Source organism: Anomalospiza imberbis, chromosome 1 (assembly GCF_031753505.1).
Source record: "Anomalospiza imberbis isolate Cuckoo-Finch-1a 21T00152 chromosome 1, ASM3175350v1, whole genome shotgun sequence".
Lineage (NCBI taxonomy): Eukaryota > Metazoa > Chordata > Aves > Passeriformes > Viduidae > Anomalospiza > Anomalospiza imberbis.
This window is the reverse complement of record NC_089681.1, coordinates 61,522,604-61,543,529: the sequence shown is the minus strand read 5'-3', so window position 1 is coordinate 61,543,529 and position 20,926 is coordinate 61,522,604. Positions and strand designations below refer to the sequence as shown.

General features: G+C 37.8%; 1 protein-coding gene across 7 annotated transcripts in view; it reads right to left on the bottom strand.

The window, feature by feature from the left end:
• Positions 1-1,892: 1,892 nt before the first annotated feature.
• Positions 1,893-20,926, bottom strand: part of LOC137476415 (dynein axonemal heavy chain 5-like) — a 149,226-nt gene continuing 130,192 nt past the window's right edge. For 2 of the 7 annotated variants that reach the window (XM_068194664.1, XM_068194655.1), the window contains 4 exons: positions 17,561-17,693; positions 8,811-9,019; positions 3,842-4,063; positions 1,893-2,519 (listed from right to left, as the gene is read on the bottom strand). In XM_068194664.1, coding sequence (XP_068050765.1) covers positions 2,301-2,519; positions 3,842-4,063; positions 8,811-9,019; positions 17,561-17,693 — 783 coding nt within the window. In that variant the 3' untranslated portion in view covers positions 1,893-2,300. Of the gene's footprint in view, positions 2,520-3,003; positions 3,026-3,050; positions 3,229-3,841; positions 4,064-8,810; positions 9,020-9,571; positions 9,702-15,587; positions 17,267-17,560; positions 17,694-17,901; positions 18,068-20,926 lie in introns of those variants that run through there. The other 5 variants (XM_068194685.1, XM_068194673.1, XM_068194694.1 and 2 more) reach the window with 5 other exon arrangements.

Genomic DNA, 20,926 nt, shown 5'->3' with positions numbered 1-20,926 from the left:
ATAATCACATGAAAAAGGAAAGAGCATTTTGCTTGTAGGATATACTGATGGTTGTGTTTGGTGTTCTTTACTAGTGGTAAGAAGCCTTTTTGGAGCAAAGTCACTTTATGTTCATCAGTTCTGTATAAAACTCTAGCTATCTTCAGTGAAATACTGTATGATTTTTCTGGTTCTTCAGTCATATGGTCTGCATTCTGTTCTGCAAGATTTGGCATTTTTCTAAAATTATAAACAGGATTTAGTTATTGAAATGAAAATGTTGATGTTCAAATAAGATATATCTTTGCATTTTTATACAGAAGAACACTATGTGATAGAACATCATTGCCTGTAGATTTTCTTCATATAGCATTTAATTTTCTCATTTTGCTTGACAAAGAAAAGAAGTGATGCAGTTTCCATGGAGCATATCATGTAGCACCAGATATAACCTCTATCAAATATCTATTTTTTAATGTTTACTTCTAGCTTCAGTTGGTCAGAGGACGATTTGTTTCATAGCAAGCAGTGAGTTCCTCAGGTGTGCAAAGTATTTCTAGTATGACATTTTTTATTTCAAATTGCTATCACTGTTACTGACCTGACTTTTACATGTTCCAAGCGTTCAAAGTTAAATTACTCCATATCCCCTCATAAAGGTAGGGGATGAGGTTTGCACTATGGTTTGCAACCTCAGTTTCTGTGGAACAGCAAAGACTTTTGCTGCTTGAAGTTTCCCCCATATTTTTCATAATTTCATAATTCATGATCATGAAGCCAAATCCTTCAGCCTCCTCAGAAAAAAAAATTCTCAGTGAAATTGGTTGATGTACAGCTGCACTGCAGGGAGGTCTGGTGTACTTCTTTGAACAGTTGGTTTCACTTGAAAAGATAATCTTGCCGGCACTGTTGCTCCTAGCTAAATGGAAAAAAGGGACCCTGTCCCTGTCTGCTGTTTTCCAAGAAGAAAGCTGGCACTCTGTACTTCATTGTGGGTGTGAGTGTGAATATCAAACTTCCTCATGGAATGAGCCCCGCAATTGCCAACTGCAGAGTAAAACTGGCTATGCAAAGGGATGAACTACTTAAACACTTGCTATACAAAAATTAAAAGTGTTTACAAGGAGAAAAAAAATATTAACAAAGTCCTGACTGCAAGTCCTTCTTTCATAACATCCAACAACAATTTCTTTTGCTTTGAATTTGTGCTAGTGAAAGAAGCCAAACAGATTTTCTGCCAATAGCCATCTGACTACTAAAAGGAAGTATCAATCATCCTTCAGTTAGAGGGTAGACAGCAGTGGTGGTTAACACAAAAGTACTTCAACCATTCCTGGTGAAGTACGAACTGTGTGTTGTCTTCTTTTTTTAAACTGAACTGATGCAAAACACAGAACAAAAAGCAGTTGAGAGGTTTGTGTTTGCAGGATTCAGGCACTAATGCAAACAAAATGAGTACTAATAGAGCAAAAATGGTGTTCAGATGTGTTTACTCTGAGAAAACTTTAAAACCTTTCTTCCTGCTAATAATGGGGGGTGTGCACACCTTCCTTACAAGTGGATATAGGTTTAGAAACGAGTTAACAGGTGCAAAAGGCACTTGTGCAAAGATAAACACTTCTTTTTCTATGATTGTTTGCATTAAAAAGTGACTGTTCAACAAAATTGTCACAGCCATTAGTAAAACCACCCAGCAAGTTTAGAAATGCAAAATCAAAGGAACTGTATATTGAAATATATGCAGATAAACATAAAACTTTACCATGAATTTAATTATCTTGTCATTAATCTTTATTATTAATTTTATTATTATTAATCTCATTTATTATTATTATTATTATTATTATTATTATTATTAAGATAATCATTATCTTGTCAATAATGCTATGGTTGATGAGATTTTAACTACAAAGTTGAATTTAAAATAATTATATTATGAGAAATTACTGTATTAAAAAGAAATATAACATCTACAAAAGAACCACCATAAGATGTCAGAGCATTTGTCACTATCACAAGCACTTTTTTATGTAGTGCTTCCATTATGAGCAAATTAGTTGATAATATTCTCACTTGCTTTATAAGAGTTGCCAAATTTACACCTGCAGCTGTTTTCCCTCTGATATTCCCAGGGTAAATAAATGTAGTATTTTTGCTGTGAACAGAGTAAGCTGATTTATGTGCAACTAACATAATCTCTATGTATCACCTGCCAATTCCCACCCCTCTGTGAGAAGGAGCCGCCACTTTGACCACAAAAATGCAATACTGGCTGCAGCTTAATCCTACTTGGTGGTTCTCTCTTCCATAGCTGTCCATCCTTACTTCAAACTGCAGAGCAGTGCAACACCCCTCAAAGTCCAATGATCAGGATTCTGCACTGTTTTCAGATACAAAGAGAAGATGTATGTCAGGTCTGTTCGCCGAGGCTTTCTGTAGACAGGGCAGCAGTACATATTTCCATGTTGCTTCCTTGCGTCATTCGGTGCTGTCGTGCTAACAGCGTACACGTGGACTACAGGAAGGCTTGTGAACAGCACCTGAGAATGTTAAAAGGCACACAGGGTTCAGCATTACAGAAGCAGGAGAGGGCGTCTGAATTCTTAACAGCAGAACTAGATTCAGTAATGGCCTTCAGCAAAAGCACCTCAGCAGAGGTACACGTGAGAGTACAAGTCCTACACTCACTACTGTGTTGACACTAACTTTAGACCCATGGCAGCTCAGGGACAACAGCCATCAGGAAGCCTGTTGGAAGGAAAGGAGAGCAGAAAAGTAGAAACATGGAAACCTGCATGCTGTGGAGTTAGATGGAAAAATGTCAGGGTGGTTCTAGGAGGGACAGCAACCATTGTCTTTTTTCCCTTCCTTTATCCTTTTCACTGATGTTTCCCATTCTTTCCCTGCCTCCTTTTTCCTGAATGTCAGGACTGGAGCTACAAAAAACAACCTGCAACCAAGCTTATCACCTCTGCACTGCTGACAGTGGAGCTTCTAACATCCAAGGAGCTTCTTGGGTGTTTATCCAAACTAGATCACCTCAGGTCTTCCACCAAGATAAAGTATTCATTGTCAGGAGATAAAACAGACCCAGATCCAAGAGCAACATGGAACCCTGCTGAGCACTCCAGAGCACTTGAGTAAACTCCATGTTTGAAGGGGTCTTTTGACAAACCAGGCAATAGAAGTTTCAGCTGGCAAGGTTTGGTTTGGAAAATTTTCTCTCAGTCAGACACAGAAGTGTTTTACCTATGGACAGGAATTACCTCAATTCCAATTCCAGGACAGTTAGCACTGGCTTGGAAAAAGTGTAGCAGTGCAAACAACGACAATTTTCCCTGGAGTGTCATTACTCCATAGCCAGATTTTAAATCTGCCTAGTCACATCAGTAAAACGTAACTCAATGCATGGATAACTGAGTGCAAGCCCAGAACTAATACTCTGCCTCATATTAAAACACAAACACTAGGGATTTCTAGTCAACCAAACAATGACCTCCATATCAAACCTAGCCCAGGGCTTTGGAAGCTTTGATAAGGTCTCCCTTGGTCAGTCAAAAGAAGACTGGCTCTGGGGTGCACTATTTTATTCAAATATAACTGTGCTGCTAGGGCCCCTGAAGCCAAGAAGTCCAGCATCTGGTCTGCTCTACTGCTAAGCATCCTAAATTAATTTTCTGACAGAAGTCTTTCTGTTCACTTCTGGTAGGTAAAGAGTCTGTCCTCTTCCCAGCACCGCTATTGTTGGTTACCCTCTTAAAAACCTGTTGTGAAACCACTGCTGCAGGCACTCAGCATTCTTCCTGGTTTTCCCGGAGCACATACAATATGCCACAGCCTGTTAGACTCACTTGATCCTCACCTTTGGTGCTGACTCGATCAGCTTGCTGTTCCTGCGGTCCCAGCCTGCCCCTTCGAGGAACAGGCCATGTATATAAACCCCACCGATGTCAGCAGGAGGAGGGCCAACAACATCTTCTTTCATCATCTTGGTCACTTCACTGTACAAAACAACACTGTCCAGTTCCCACCCTTTGGCTAAATTCATGCGAGTTGTCTCTTGCCTCATGGCTGTTAGGAATCCCTAAGGAGACACGCAGGAATATGACAGAGAGGGTTTTTAAAAAAGCCTTGCATTTAAACCATTCACAACTTTTTTTTTCTTATGTAAGTAACACCAGCTGTATTAAAGCTCATCCCACAGAATTTCATGTGCATATAAACTACATTTGGTAGTGTAAATCCAGTACCAAGTATCCATACATAATTGGTGTGCATATATTGGTGCTAAGCACCCCCAAGTTGGCTTACTCAACATATCAGAAGTGTCTGTATAATTCACCTCTCATGCCTTTTTTTACAATCAACCAGATGGAGAGAGGTTTATAAGGCTGCCAGATTAATGTGTTTTGAGAGATTCCAAACACAGGTGATTTCTAATTTCTCTAACACTGGCTATGTTATTCATCTTTTCTTATACTAACATTGTAAGAAATGCTTTTCAGTCAACAAAAAAGCATTTTACAGAACATAAAGGATGTACCAGCTGGAATCATGCCATTAAATATTGAAATGCCTCTGACACTTTGCTCATTGAAGTCTTTATATCCTACAATACCATAGTGTTTCAGACAACAGCAAGATAAACCCAGAGCACTCCAGAAGCACAGAATAAAACTGACTCTTCTAGAGAGTTACAATCTCATGACATTGGTATAAGCTATCAAAAGACAAGCCAGCCTGAAAATGCTTGTTAGCTCCCCTGATACAGCTGTCCATGGGAAAGCACAGTACGTGAGAAGTGCCTTAGTCCTTAGAGATGGGAGGGCAGACTCCTTTGCTTTTCCCGTGGTCATGCTTTAGATGTGCATGTTATTTTACCATGTGGAAACCCATTTGTATAGTGAGGAGGTGAACTAATAAAACACAAAAATGAATATGCAAGAGCAATGAAAAGGACACCTAGGAAAGAATAAGTTTTCTGACATATTTCAGAACAGGGAACTAAAGCATCTGGAGAAAGAGGCAGGGGGATAGAGAGCCACATGAGGAACACACAAAGGTGAGAATCAGCCAGCAGCACAGCAAGTAAGAAATCAGGATGGGAATGAGGGAATTGAATGAGGGAATTGAAAAAGTTTTTTCTTCAATATTCACAGAGCGGGATACTCTGCTGAGCTACCATTAGGGCCAAAGTAATGGAAAGAAGTCAGGTGTGGGAAAATCAGCAATTTGTCTACTGAACGCAGGCGCCAGTCTCTGGCTGATAGGACTGGAGTGCTCCAAGCACTTGGTAGCCATGCAATACCCTTCAAGTTATGAGAATGTGAGGTGACTTTCAGGAACCCAGATGTTTCTGTTAACTTACACTGGTTGCTCCTCATTAATATAATACCAGAGACCCCAGGACAAGTGTTTTAAAGAGGCTTTGTGATAGCGCAGATAATGGTAATTGCATTTGAAGTAGTTGAGAACTCTAGTGGATAGCTGAGGGAGACAGGATTAAAGGCCAAATTCTTCTATCAGAAATGCCATTAAATGAAAGCAGAATCACTGCAGTAATTTGTGGAATTTTAATTTGTAGAAACATGCTAGAACCAATAGTTTAAAATACATGAAGTGTTCACTGCTGTAAGGCCCCAGAGGGCTACTGGATCCCAGATAAACTGAAATATTAAAGAAAGAAGAGCCTGAAGAGGACAGAGCCATGGCTGTATTAAGGGAATCAGTTCAAAGGCACTATGGAAACACCGGAATAAAAGTAAGCTCCAAGCTGTGAGTTGTCTTCAGGGATAAGGTTTAGATAGCAGATTATTCCTAGAGATACCAGGACCTATACACTTTCTGCAGTGGGACTTTTCATGCTTATCTGCTCATTTGAAGGAATCCTAGACAGCGTTTGAAGACTGCAGCTGTGAACTGGAGGCCCAGCTGGGTGTTCCAGAGTGGGTGAATGGCACAACAAAGAGCAAGACAGAATCAAGTGGCTTGAGGTGCCACTGTACAGCTGAGGCTCTGGCTCATCCCAAAATCCTCTGTCAGGGACATAATGCACCAGTTGCCATGACATTTGTTTCAGTTTCTGGTAATCCTTTCTTTTTTTTTTTTTTTTTTGTTTTGTTTTGGTTGGTTGGCTGGTTAGGGTTTTGGTATGTCTCTTGTATATGTGTGTTTGCCTTTTCCTGAATTTCTCCCTGTCCAGCTCACTGAAACCTGTTAAAGCTTTGCCCCTTTGCCTTTTAACAACTCATGCAAACTAACTCTGAACCTTCTAGTGAGGGAAAGCAGACACACGTGGAAGCTACGACAAAAAACCATGAAAATCAGTTAAGTCTATTGCTCTCAAAATCCTATTCTCTCCTTTACCTTACTTTTGAGGTTTCTTGTTTGTCACTTTGCAAATATTGAGCAGATTATGGCAGGTTTGCTAGAACTAAACAGACACTGAGAAATGGAGGTATTCTACTTTGCATTCTGATTAGTATTCACATTCCTTTGGCATCTAAGGGTCATAGAAGTAGGTTAAGGTGTCATTATGCTGAGTACTACACAACCAGAAAGACAGCTTTGCCTCACAGTGCTTAAAATCTATATATAGGATAAGTGACAGGAACTGGATACAGAGATGCAAACAAGGAAACAATAAAACAGTGTCAGCCACTAAATGGAAATCAGGAGGTAAAAATGAGAAATGCCTAATGTCAAGTTTTTGATGAAAGAAATCCAGTAACCTCAGATTAACTTCCAGGAGGGAAGAAAATTCATGGCATTTCTTGCATTGTTCACCCCAGTTATCTTGGCCCAATGCAGACACACATGGGAAATCAGGTTTCTTTTACATAGAAGTCTGAGCCAGCCCTCATTTGTATCACTAAAAATAAAGATTAACTTCTATGAAATTACTGAATTTATCCTAGTGTATAAACAGTCCAAGAAGGCAGAATCTGGTCCTATATTATTTTTTATTGCCAGAATGCCTCTTCTTCCCTGTGCTATAAATCTATTTTATTGCCATGTGTTATCCATGGCATTTACCCATTGACTGTGAAGCTAACAGTGAGATATATGAAAGTAGGGAAATTACTTAGGAGCTGCATTTCATCTCACAAAAGAAAGGATTTTTCTGACAACTTCTCAGGTATTACATACAAGCCATTAGAACTACAGCACTAACACCTCATCACCTCAGCTTGTTTGAGAAGACAAAAATCAATTTTCTGAACACGTGAAATACTGATTTTAAACACAGCAGTATGACTATTAAGAAAATAATAGTTAATTAAATAGAAAATTAGTCTTTGCTCAAGTGAATTGCTTTTAGAATGAGCCACTCCCACAGCCTAGGTTATAGAAAATGATGACTACAATAACCATCTGATTCTTAAGCTTGTGATTGTCAGCAGAAATAATTTTTTTAATCTCTGCACACAATGTAGTTAGGGACTTTAAGAACTAGGGGTTATGAAGTGTGTAATTTTTGTATTTCTAGAGGCTTTCTCATTTACTATGGTCTATTAAATCACAATTTGTCTGGGGACATTTTACACTGATTATTTGGCAGCTCTTTTCAGAAATCCAGCTATTTTGATCCAAAAAAATGTAGGCTGCCAAATTTGGGCTGGCAAAATTTCAGAACCGACACAACCCCAGAGCACAAAAAAGCCAGCTGAAATGTCCAGTACAAAATTTCTATCAGCTTTTGCTCATCTGTAGTGCAAAAACAAACACCAACAAAGCCAAAAGGCTGTTAGGGTTGCATCCAGCCTTATCATTGCAAAAGTTACTTTGAAGTATTTTAGAATGCTGCTGCTATCAGTATGTTGCTAGCAAACCAAGTGTGGAAGCATAATCATTTTATTAGAACTCCTACTCCTCTCCCTCCTACTTGAGAACTCTTTGCTCAGGGGTTCTGTGAGCCCCCTTCCATGCCATAAAGTTGACAGCTGACACACATAGGATAGATGATAGATGGATATTTCCCAGTAGTAGTCCTAGAGAATATTTGCCACTGTTGTTTTCTCTATTCTAGGCAGCTGTTTAAGCTGGCTTTTGCATTGCTAACAAGTACTGAGATTAAAATAGATCTTTAAAATAGCTCTTTCCTAAGGCTTCATAGAAACCTGTTGGCTGGATACTCTCACAATGACTCATTTCCACAACTCACACTTCCCACAAACATCTGTGAATCATAAAAAGCTTTAATGAATGTGGATAGCTCTGCAAAGAAACTACACATCATCTAGGTATGTATACTTCTTTTAACTCTGCTCTCAGCTGTTCCTTTTTTTGTGTTTCATTTTGTGCCAGGTTTTTATTTTAGACAATGCAGATGAGAGGCTGTATTTTTTATATGTCTCTGCAGACCATGTCTGGCACAATTCTGGGGTGGAATGAATAACAAACCTTCCATTTCAAGGAACTGATTTGCAAGGATTGAGAACCAAGTCCAAATCTCTTCTTCCTATGTCAAAGTTCTGGAACTTATCTTGTTTTGTACTCAGAGGGATTTTCATGCAATAAACAAAAAACAGATTACTGTAGCAGAAGAGGTAAAAAAAGGAAGATTAAGTTGAAATGGGAGAGCATGTACTTACCCAATTTCCTCACTATAATTAAAGCAGCCAAAAGATGTATTTCATTATTTCAGGAGTATTATTTTGCTCTAGCAAAATTTTCTTCAGTAGATACTGAAGATGTTTTATTCTATATTGACGCTAAAAAATTAATATAAATTATAGTTCACATAGTCAATATTAAATCAACTTAAAGTTCTCCCAAAGTCTAATTTAACTGTTACTCAGAAGTTATGAAGGTCAACGTGGCAATCTTACCTGTGGATTAAAGAATCCTGTCATCCAGAACTGGTTTGGACGACCACCCTGCAGCCAGCTGCTGAACTGCTGGTTTCGCTCAAGAAGCTCAGTAAACCAAAATCCTAAAGTAGTTGACTCCCAGGAAATCCTAAACCACAGTTTTGGAATTCTAGCATCATAAATATTATCTAAAGCATCTTGCAATTCTTCTGACATAATTATGGTTCCTGGAAGATAAGCAAAATGTTCAGAATGAACTTTCCCCTAGCTTGCAAAGGCAATTAAAACTTCCAAATGACATTCAAAGTCTAATAAACCCTCTTTTGTTGTGTCTTAATTGCACACCTGTAGCACTGCAGTCTTATCAGTTTGCAGTTAATTTGTTCAAAATTATAAGACTTGATTCAAAGCTAAAGACGATAAGATAAATGATATTTCTTCTGTTGTTTTGATCAGAAACAAAGATATGTTTCTTAAACAACTTCTTCTCCCACATACACATTATTTAGATTCATTATATTCACAGTGTGTCTAGAATGTGATTAATCATTGAAAACTGTTTTATAAATTTTAATGGATCCTACATGCCTGATCAATGATAGAGATACACTGTGCAACTCATCTATATCCTAAGCATGTACTGGCAGTGATTATATTCATGAAATTCACTATTACTAATGATAACTTTGTACATTTCCATTATCAAGATTCTCAATGGGAAAGCAGGAGGTAGAATAAAGCTAAAGGCAAGATTTCTTTTTTTGGCAGTGCGTACTCACGTATTCCATGCATAGTACTGTTCTCTCCACTAAAATGTTGGTGTTTACTAAGACAGTGATTTTTCAGTGACACTCACCATCCATGTGCTAGAAATTCCTACACCTTGGGTACCCTCAATAGTACTGAGATCTGGAACACAGCCATGCCTCAGGATGACTTCTCTGTTCCAGAAACTGGTTCTATTACTCTCTTACAGAAATTGGTCTGGTACCCCAACTTTTATTAAATATTCATATAAAGCCAAAGTTCAATGTATCATCACACACACAGCTGCTGTAATTCCCACAAGGACAACATGATATACCAAAGAGAATTAACTGGCTTCCACCACAGAACATGCAAAGGAAAGGGAAGTGGTCTGGGTAACTGCAAACAAAAACTACAATGGTCCATGCAAACATATCCATAAGGAAATGTGGCCTGTAAAAAAAAAGCATTTCAAATCCCTTCCTTCCACCTGAGGTTGACAGGGTTTCAGTTGAGGGGGAGGAAAAGAGTATCCAGAAACCAAGCACCAGCTTAATTTTGAAGAATATAGCATTACAACCTAAACACTCCTTATAGCAGTGTGTGCAAATTTAGTGCATATATATATTACAATATATAAATGGCAAATAGGCCTTGATTTCTTCTAGCAGATAATGAGTGATCTGTTTCCATTTATATGCACCTCTTTTTGTGCAACAAATTATTTGAGAAAACCATTAACTTTTACCAAACTGTAATCATTAAAAAACACCACCTATCCTGCATTCTCTGTACTTGCTTTGTAGTCAGGCTCAGAATCCCATTCTGGGGTAGCTAAGAGACTTTTACAACACAGTTAAGAAACCTACTCTTTGGATATTAATCTTCTCTAATATATAACCAAGAGAACCAACATTTAAGAAAAAAGCCAGTCCATGTCTACTCCACTTTGCTTAGAAAAACATAGCATTACACCATACACTTTAGTCACCTTTTAAAGACAGAAAAAATGAGGGGAAAAGTCTTGCAATGCATGTTGGTTTCAACTTCAGAGCAACCATACTGAGGGCACAAAACAAGTGAGGAGCATCCTGGTTTAGCCCTGGGAATCACTACCATTGAACTAAGACAGAACTCTTTCATTTCTGGTTATTCCTTGTTTTCAGGCTGATACATTCAACTTTCTCCTTTCTTTCTCTATTCTTCTGGGCAGGCTGGAGCCTTTCAAATAGGGAGATACAACCAGTCTCTGCCCTGAAGCATTGTGAAATCCCTTAGGATGTCTGCCTGCTATGACTCAGAGCAGCTGTTGAGACTGCTAAGCCAGAGAGTTCTTGAGGATGAGGTATATTCACAGCTCAGGCTGTGCCCATATATCTGCATAAATATTCCTAGTGAGTGGGTGTCATCTTTGGCAGTAGGCATCCAGTGCTTGAATTTCAGCACTAAATGGCATCTGTGGGTGTTGGGATGCATTCCTGCAGCCAAAATAGTCTGATAAAAATAAAAATTATTAATAAAATAAAATAATTGTCAAAAATAAAAAAATACCATAGGAGAAAAATCATGCCATCTTTCTGAACAAAAGTGATATAGGTGTTGGAAAAACCATCTTTGATAAATTGAATGAGTAGTACAATGTCATAGGCTTCTCATATTTAACTTCTGGGAACCTCAGAGCACTCTACTATATGAAGAGACTGAACGTCCTATGAACTTAACATGACAGGCTCAAATGTTCTATGAATCAGATAGGCCAACTGTTTATAACTTGGTTATTTTGGGAGTTACTCCATGGTATTCCCCTTCTTGAATGGAAGAAAGGCCATCCAAAAATGACTGATGAAGGGTCAGGTCAGTTAAAGAAAAGAATACTCCATACTTCCATACTTTAAAAATAATGTCTACTACAACCACACTGTTTGCACAGTATACACAGTTTGGAAATTAGCATTCCCCTTTTTGATTGCCCTACATTTATACCGTCTCCCTTCTAAACCACTTCTAAATCTATCCTATTGCTGAGGGGTAAATAACCCAAATAAAGGTTCTCAGTTCTGAGGATAATTAGTTTTTATTGATAATTAAAGTAAATATTATGTTCTTTTAAAGTGATCTGGTTTTAGGGTGATTCATTCAATAGCTATAATGCTTTGAATAGACTACATGAGGAGCTTGTATTATTTCTTGGAGTTGATCCTTTTCACTACCATACCTCCCACAAATTGAATCTGAAAACTGTGGAATTTGTAAAATTTGGATCTGTTTAGAATTTCACATTTGTGAAAGTGTCTATCTGGACTAGGAAACTTGTACAGCTCATTTAAATTAGTAACTAAAGTTAGGAACAAAGGAAGGATCTTAAATTCTAGCATGAACCAAAAAAAGCCTTGGTCCACTGACTGATTGTCTTCCCACAGGCACAGATGTAAATCAAAAATAACAAGAATAATTATGTAGGATATAAATTAAATTAATAAAAGCTACTTTCTCCATCAAGTACAATTTGCCAATAGCTGATATAATTATAATAAAATTGGAGACTAGCCCTGGAGGACAATGCTTGCTAGACACTGCATCTGTTAAGCTAGCCTGAAGAGTACATAGAGAAAAAAGCTCAGTGAAAGCATCAATCCATTATTGACTGCCCCAATTCCCAACCCCAGAAGATGACCTTTTCAGCCTTTAGTTCCCACTCAAGTTAACCTCCCAAACAACCCGCTTCATTCTTCAAGCAGTCACACCTTGCCTCCACCACCAAGCTCCAACTCACTCTTCTTTGCTGAACATGTTGAAAAGAAAATAACAACTTGTTTATAACTTCCTAAGTTTTTCTCTCTTTCTGCCTTATGGCAACAGCTAACACTTGCCTGTGTTTTCTCCAAAGCTTTTTTAATTATTCCACCCAAAGGCACAAGGTATAAAAGCTAATCTATGTTTTCCTATACCTAAAACTAGTTTTTCTATATTTTGCAAGATTTAGTATGGTTCTGTCGGCTCTGTGACCACCACTCCTGCGCTGATTGAAGTTGACTTCTTTGCTTCAGGCAGTTCTTTGGGTATTTTCCTCTTTCTTCACTTTCAGTACTTGCACGCTTAAGCATTCGGAGGTAATTCCCAGGAAGTTCTCAGAAGTTCATTGAACTCCACCATGCTGTTTTCATCCCAAGGCCCCTCAAAATTTTGTCACTTTCTTTTGCTCCAACTCTAAAACAGGAAGAGTAAAACAGGCAGCCAAGACCTGCAATGCTCAACACTCTCTCCATGTTTTATTTGTAGACTGGTATTCCCTCCAGCTGCATCTATCCTTTGCCCCTCCTCTCTTTTCTCTTTGTTTTCCACCTTTCTTTTCTGGTGCAGAATCCTTTGATTCAATTCTTCAAGTCAGGAGAGATGAGAGGGACTAAGAAACTTAAGTAGCGTGCAATTTTTCATATAGAAGAGTACAATAATCCTAGATTGTCTTCAATAGCTAAATCCTTCAGTCAGAAAGATGGTAACTTGAAAGTAACCTTGGAAATTGTTATGAAAATTTACCATCTCCAGTACTAAATGCTCTTGGCTGAAGAGTCCTTTCCATCAAAAGACTGAAAATGAAAAGTTTAAAGCAGTAATTTGAAGATGAAAGTCCACACAAAACTCTACAAAAAAGTAATACAAATCACTACCCTGAGCTAGAGCAATACAACAGGCAGATAAACTCCATTCTGCAGTTTGTCCTTAATGTGCAGTGTGTGTTTCTAAACAGTTGTCCTGGCCAGCATCATGGCAAACATATGTAACACCAATTAAGAAGTTCAGAAATTATGTGCCACACTGTGAAAGACAACAGGAGGCATTCTGGCATTCTTATCAGGATGAGGATTAAATAATGGATGAGAGCTGCTGAGCTAAGAGTAACTACACCACAAGACTCACACCATTAGACTCACCCCCTTCATTCCTCAAATGATCTCCCCATTGCTATATTCCATTAATGTCTTTACTAAGTGCTCTTAATTATTTTCAAATAAAATCCTCATTCAAAGGTGATGAATCCCTACAAGCCTCAGACACACACATATACATACCCACAGTACAACTTAGTAAGGTAAGAGCCCAAGATCTTTCAGTTCAAACTTCTATTACCATTGCCAGCAAGCTGAACTAAAACTGTGTTAGTGTTAGCAGTCTTATACCATTACGAGTAAAAATAGAATTTAGGCAGACATGGTCAATGAGTCCATACCTCTTCTTTTCATGGGAAATTACTTTTCCTGTGCACTCTGGCAAGACTAGTTTCCTGAGCTTCACTTTTTCACCATGTAGGTTAAAACAAATTACCAGCTACCTCTTTTGACTCTTTTGGACTTCATTTATATCCCTCTTATAAGGTGCTACGTACAATGAACAGAAATTCCTTTCAGCATCATAATACAAATGGTACTTTCAACCTCATGGTATTCTGAGTTGGAAAAAAGTAGTGAATCTTTATCTTGGGCTTCACTCATGAGCTTGTGTAAATGACATAAAAATCCTACACAACTCCTATAACGTGTAGAACTACTTTGCCATAGAACTGCTGTATTTTCAGGACATGTGTTATTAGAAAAGGACTTACCTCTCCTAACTCTGCAAATATTGTACAAGTAGCAGTGGGAGTTCTGTGATCATGGGGCATACATATGACATGAAAAGATAAAAAATCCAAGGTTTCTCAGATGTTCTTCACTTGTTCATGAAGTAGGCAATTTAGGCAGTTTCCAAGGATGTGTTTGAAAACACAAAGCTGTAAGGTACTAGAAACCAGAACCAAGTGGATGCAGTTTTATGACCAAACTAGAACCTAAATATAAGTAATGGATTAAGCATTTTTTGTTTCACAAGAAGCCCTTAAACACAATGTTAAGTGGGTTAAAAAGAATAACAATTAAAATCAAACTAAAAGCTGTGCTTATTTCCATTGCCAAGGATTCAATACCCACTTTCAGTGCTACTACAAGTATGCCATACTTCATTCATGGAAAACACTCCCACAGAGTCTCTCTTCTCACTTTCTTCACCAAGAGAAGATATCAAAATGGTAACCAAAAATTACCACTCTTATTCAGTGCACGGAGAAATAAAGACAACGCCACAAAATCTCACAGACAGGCCACATTCAGAAAAACTCAAACAAACTTTAAATGGCTAGGAGTAACTGGATAGATCATTAGATTTTATTGCATTTAGTGACCCTATCTTCACTAGTAGGAGAGGGGCTTTGAAGTACCCACTTTACAATAAAGATTGGGGGACTAGTATTCTGTGCTAGAGACCTCTACACTGCCAGAGGCAGAAGGTAAGTACACAGGAACTCTACAGATTGGGTACTGCCCTACAAATAATGGTCATTTTCTGACAGGGGCTCAAGATTCTGCTGCTCATAACTCATTAAGATGTGTCACTTTTGGTGCAAACCCAATGTCTTACTCCTCCCTGTCTCTGAGAAGATTTCTCTGTTTGGAACATGGCTTCTACTTAGGGCACTCGAGAGGACAACCATCACTGCTGTGTTCTGATTTATGGTGAAGCTTTGTATTATGCCAACTGTGAAATAAACTCTGGGCAATCAATAAGTAATTAAAGCAGAAGTAATAGTTGGGACATATGTGAGAGTACAAAGTGCAGCTACTATCTAATTACTACCATTTGATCCAGAAAAAGTATCCCTCTGGGCAGCAAAGTTTATTGGTGGAGATGCAAGCTTCTGGGGCATATTTGCCGACAAACATGTTGGACACATGCTGAGCATCCTCACCCTTCCCAAAAGCTGAACTGCTTAATCTGCCCTCTGGACAGAGGGACAAAACTGTGTCTGCAAATTCCTTCCACATTCCTCATGTTCAGCTGCACATGGACTCTCCCTGAGGAGGACTTTACATTACCTCAAATTACCTCAAAAAACCCCTGAGGAGGGCTTTACATTACCTTGGTGAGCAACATCAAAATAACAAGGTCCATCCATTCACATCCAAATTGCAGAATCAGTTATTCAGATTTCCTTTCACAACCTAAAGACACACTATATTCTTAAACACCAAATTTATTTGAAATTTTAGGTCTGCTTAAAGTGGGTCCTGGGGTCTTAACAGGTTTGTGAAACCAGAGCCAGATACATGAGCAGGGCAGATGTCAAAAATTACATTACCTGTTTGAGCAGGCACATCAGTTTACCTTATTGTAAAGAAAATGAAGCACCTCAGATGACCGGAGATTGCAGTTGACTAGTTTTCGGAAAGAATCTAGTATGAGACAGTCTGGGGTTTCCCCTTTTGCTGAGAAACAGTGCCTAAATGTTCTTTCCATCCCCTAATTAACAGTCCATCACATGCACTTGATATAGCATCAACATGCCAGAAGCCATTAATTGTTATTGTTAACTATACATCCAATTTTGTTTTCAGAGCAATTTTTCACTATATTTAACTTGTCTGTCCATATGAAATTATATTTTAGAGAATTGCATGGAAGTTACAGCATTAACTTGATTAAACATCTGGCAGAGGACTGTGCCCACTGTGGAACTGAATGTGAAGTGCAAATAAATTATGTTACTCATCCACCCCTCTGCAGAATATTATACATATTGAGAATTTAAATATATCTATCACAATCAAGGAAAGATTAACACTTTCTTGGATGGAAAATATTCCTTTTATATACTTGAAAAGGGACTCTATTCACATATAAAAGGGAACTTTCAGCTCAGGAAGAGAGGAAAATAGTTTCTTCCAGCTTGATCTTTGTGTATGTTATTACAGGATATGGAAGATTATTAGCCTTGGGCACATCTTTCCTAGATTCAGATCATAGGCATAAGGTTTCTGAAGCATGTCTTGTTGTCTTAGTGTATCATACAAATGATAGGGAAAAAAAAAATCCCTTTTGATCCTTATGTAATAAAAATACAAATTAAAAAATAATCCCCCCTCATAAAAGACATTGTCAGGACACCAGCAAGACAGATTACAGTAATGCCATCAACTATGTCAGAAGGGACTACTTCTGAGGCGTACTGACCTGCTCCCTGTGCAGACAGTTTGCTCTGTCAGATAATTTCTGTCTCTCTGCTAGAGAACAGCCGACTTGGGTGAGAGCTTTACCAGTGGAATCTACCCATTCCTGCTTCATTTTAATTTGTTAATTCAAGAAGCTTGGCTGCGCAACAGTACACTTTCCTTCCTGGGTATTTCAACTCTTGCAAAAGAGGAAGCAAAATAGGAAGTGAAAACAAAAAGCAGATGGCAACATCATTATCCCTTCTTTTTCCTCACTCTTTTTCTGATCAAATTTTCCATCTGCTTCTAGTTGCCTCTACTCTTGTTTTTTTCAAACTTCATTCACCATTGCTCACTTTCAGCCAAATACTCCTGTCCCTGAGAGATACAGAGTGCTGCTTCCTGCCTCCTGTGAAGCCTAAATGAAGAACTGTCTTTCTCTCCCTTTTGATTGACACTGCCACTCACTTCAGCTTCCATTTAGAGACATGCCATTTGGTATAACCAGTTTAACAAATGTGTCAAATTTCACCTTAAATTAGAGTCTTTATCACCTTGCCTCCTGAGTTCCCTGTCTCTCAATTACTTAGCAGCAACCTTTCCACCTTGTTCTATATCATTATGTCTCAGCTTAATTTCTTAAATAACTCTGGTACACGGCCCATGGACTTTTTCACGCAATTCAGCTCCTCGGAGCTCTGTAGGATCCTAGAGAGAATCACAGAAGTGAAGTAGTGTTGAGGGACAAGAACTGCAGTACTGGAGAAGATGCATGCAGAATAAATTTAGGTGGAATGTCCTTAGAGATGCAATCAGGAGATTTTAAGGGCTAGAATTAATGGTCATATGATAAAGATAGAGAAAAAGAGAAAATCCGTGTGAGGGAGGGAACAAAAGAGAAAGTAAGGAAACGAGGAGAAATATTTATTTCGTTATATGGTATAAGCAACTGCTAGTAATAAATATTACACCTTAATTACAATGTTTGATATTGCAGCTTACCATCAATAGCCAATTTGAGATCAGTCAGTGTAGTTCGAACTCTGGATATAACAAGTTGCATCCGGTCAATTTCTTGACGGAGAAATATGTTTATGGGCTGAAAAGCTCCCATCTTTTGAAGTTGTGCTTTCACCTAAAAAAGAATAGTGCAATGATTATAAAAATCTGATCTCCTGTTTGCCATGCAATAATTTTTGAAAGTAAAAACATTTTCAGAAAAGAAACATTTTAGTAACAGATGGCCATTCAAGTCCTGTGCCAACTCTAAGATTTAGCACACTGTGACTCATTAGCTTACCAGAATGAGCTCCTCCATCATTCTAAGAAGGGAAAGTTCCCTCTTTTTGAAGGGACACAGCAGTTCCTTCTGTCCTTGTTAGGCTGCAGGGTCTTAGATCTTAAAATTAAAAAACCCACATGCTATACAAAAGTACTGTTTGATGGTAACTTCTTTGAATTTCTAAATTGTGCTGGGTGAACTTTCTCACCTTTCCTTGCCCTGCTGAGCTGAAATAATGCAACAAATGGAATTCCACTTCACAAGAACAATGATTTGTAAAAGCTGTTACTTTCAGTAGCTGTGATTTGTTCATAAGACAAGATGCTCATGGATACATTGCTAGAGAGGCAAGATTGCCAGAAATAATACAGATGCCACAGAAATCTGTTACACCATTATGTGCACCATTTTGCAAGTAGAAGCCCTTGGCCTTTTTAGTTTTCAAGGGTAATAGTTTCTCCCAAATTCAACAGAGAATATCTTCAAAACGAAATCAGTTGCCTGTGTTGGTCAAGGACATGTCATAATGACAGTAGCAATAGCATTCCTTGTCATGCTTTTGCATATGATGCGTATGGAATGTGCTTCAGACATGCACTGCATGTTCCATGTATATCAAAGTTCACTGTGCATGAGAGAGGGCTTAATGGCACCTGCAAAAATCATGGTGCCTCTAGCCCACGCAGTACCAGGATTCCTGATTTTTCAGACTTTCAGGAGTTGTTCCCCACTTTTAGAAAGCCAATGGCTCATACTTCTCATTACATACATTATTATGTATACTATACATTTTATACAAATAATAAACGTTACTAAATATTTAATTATTACCATGAATAGCAAATTTCTGCAAGATGAATATCAAACAGCAGATGAGTAGTTATAACCACTAGTAAAAATATGCAAATGCTTTGGCAATTTCCAAATCTTAAATTTCAACTCCAAGACAGATAAAATACTCTTTCTCAACTTTTTATGCTATCCTCTTTGGGAGACAGCTATCAGCAAGGTTATACATCATATTTTAATCACAAGGACCTGTGGGTTTGTCAGACAGAATGTCCAAGAAATAGGTGCCAGCCAATTATGCTAATGCTTTTCAGTGTGACAGTACATTTTACAGACTGAGTTAATGCATCCTGCCTGTGAAAGAGAAAAAAACCACTTAAATCAGCTATCATAGACTAGAGCTGAGGCAATAAACATTTTGGATAATCCACACAATGAAGTATTATGACTATTTCATACAAAATCCAGGGAAAACTGCTTTCTGAAAAATTCACAGGAATTGGTAATTTTGCTTCTTGACAAAAAGTAAAAACACTTGATTTATTTTTTTTCAGAATACTAAGAAGTCTAGTGTATGCCACTAATAAGAAAGGAATTATACAGAATATAGTCTATGCATTTTTTTTCCTTTAAATAAGAAACACACTTTTTATTTCTAGTCTACAAAGCATGTGTTCTTTTTGGGGATCATTTAGAGGAAGAATTCTCACATTTGAAGAAAAATTGTATGGAAGATGTTATTAAAGGGGCTATTTTCCAAAATATTAATATTTATGACTCTATAAAGAGGACATGAAATAAAGATTCTAAAATATTACTGCACTGATAATTGTACAATTTAACTAATCAATTGTCAGAACTAACACAATCTTCTGTTTTACTTTCATGTACCTACAAAAATACCTATAATCTTTTGAATAATGGAAGCAACCAATAAAGCAGAAATTTGCTAATCCAACCTAGATATGCTCAGAACACTCAGTCTGGAGCACCAAGCATAACCAGATATCAAAACTGAAAAAAAAATTTCCATACTTCTTACTTTATTGTATACAAATCAATCCTAATCTATGGTGAGATTTACTGAGTATAACACAGTGCATTTCTTGGAAATCTTGCTGCTAAGATTCGTTTCAAATACAAATACTGAAGTATGATTAACTAGGTTCGTATTAGAATTCTTCTTATCAAGCAATCAGATAACTTACATCCAGGGCTGTATTTATTATGACATAAAGATATGGCTACCGACTCTCAGGAAAAAAAACTTTAAAAGACTAAACTCATTAACCAAAATAGCTTTTCTGAGATTAATATACTAATTCCATAAAGCCCACTTAGAACATCCCCTTTTCATTATGCAAACAGCTATCATCCAACATAAAACATAAAACAATGTGATTTAAGAAAGGAGCTACTAAAATCATAATCTTAATAGCTTTGTCTACATGATTTTGCAATGCATATCTCTACTGTGTCAGATTCCTTTATGCATATTTCTTAACTGTCCTCAGGTCACCTGTTTCTTTGTCAGCACATACTTTATAGGACTATCAGTAGAAAAGTAGTTGCTGAACTCATGCCATGACCATTGATCAAGTTACTGTAGTAGTGACTGCCTATGGTTTTCAGTAAATGCTATTTTTTAAATCAGACTTAGTTACTTGCTACATTCCTTGTCAGCAGAAATGGGAAGTCCATCACTCTGTAGATGGATAAGCCAAAGCTCTTTTCAAGGGATGTCAAGGACCCCTGCCTTGCTGCACATAAGGAAGCAAACAGTAAAACACGTAGAAAATAAAGAAGCTCTAGAGTTGGATGACCACCATATCTGATAGTGTTGATAAGTAAACCAGAGACACATTACAGAAAAATCTATGTCAGTGTTTCAGTTCAGACCCTGAATTTTTTTTTTTTTGAGTGTTTTTTTTTTTTTTTTTTTTTTTTTGGTAGCAAAAACCCTGCGCTGAAAACTAGACTCCAGGCACACAAGATCTTAGCTTCGAATTAAACTAACCCAAAAGGTGTGCTTTAGGGACTCTAAGGTACTTCAATTACTAATGGGTTCAGCCTACAGTCCGAGACTAGAGTTAGACCAAGGCAAATTCCCCAGCAAAATATCTAATGAAGGCCTGGGATTCTCAGACAAATTCCTATTTCCATGCAGTGCTTGCTAATGTAGCCATAGCCTTAGAGGAATTACAGCTAAATCAATACTACAGAAAATATTTAAGGGAAAAAACAGCTGCCACCTGCTATTCCCTAGAAAGCTGTTTTTCAAGATGCAAGGATCATTT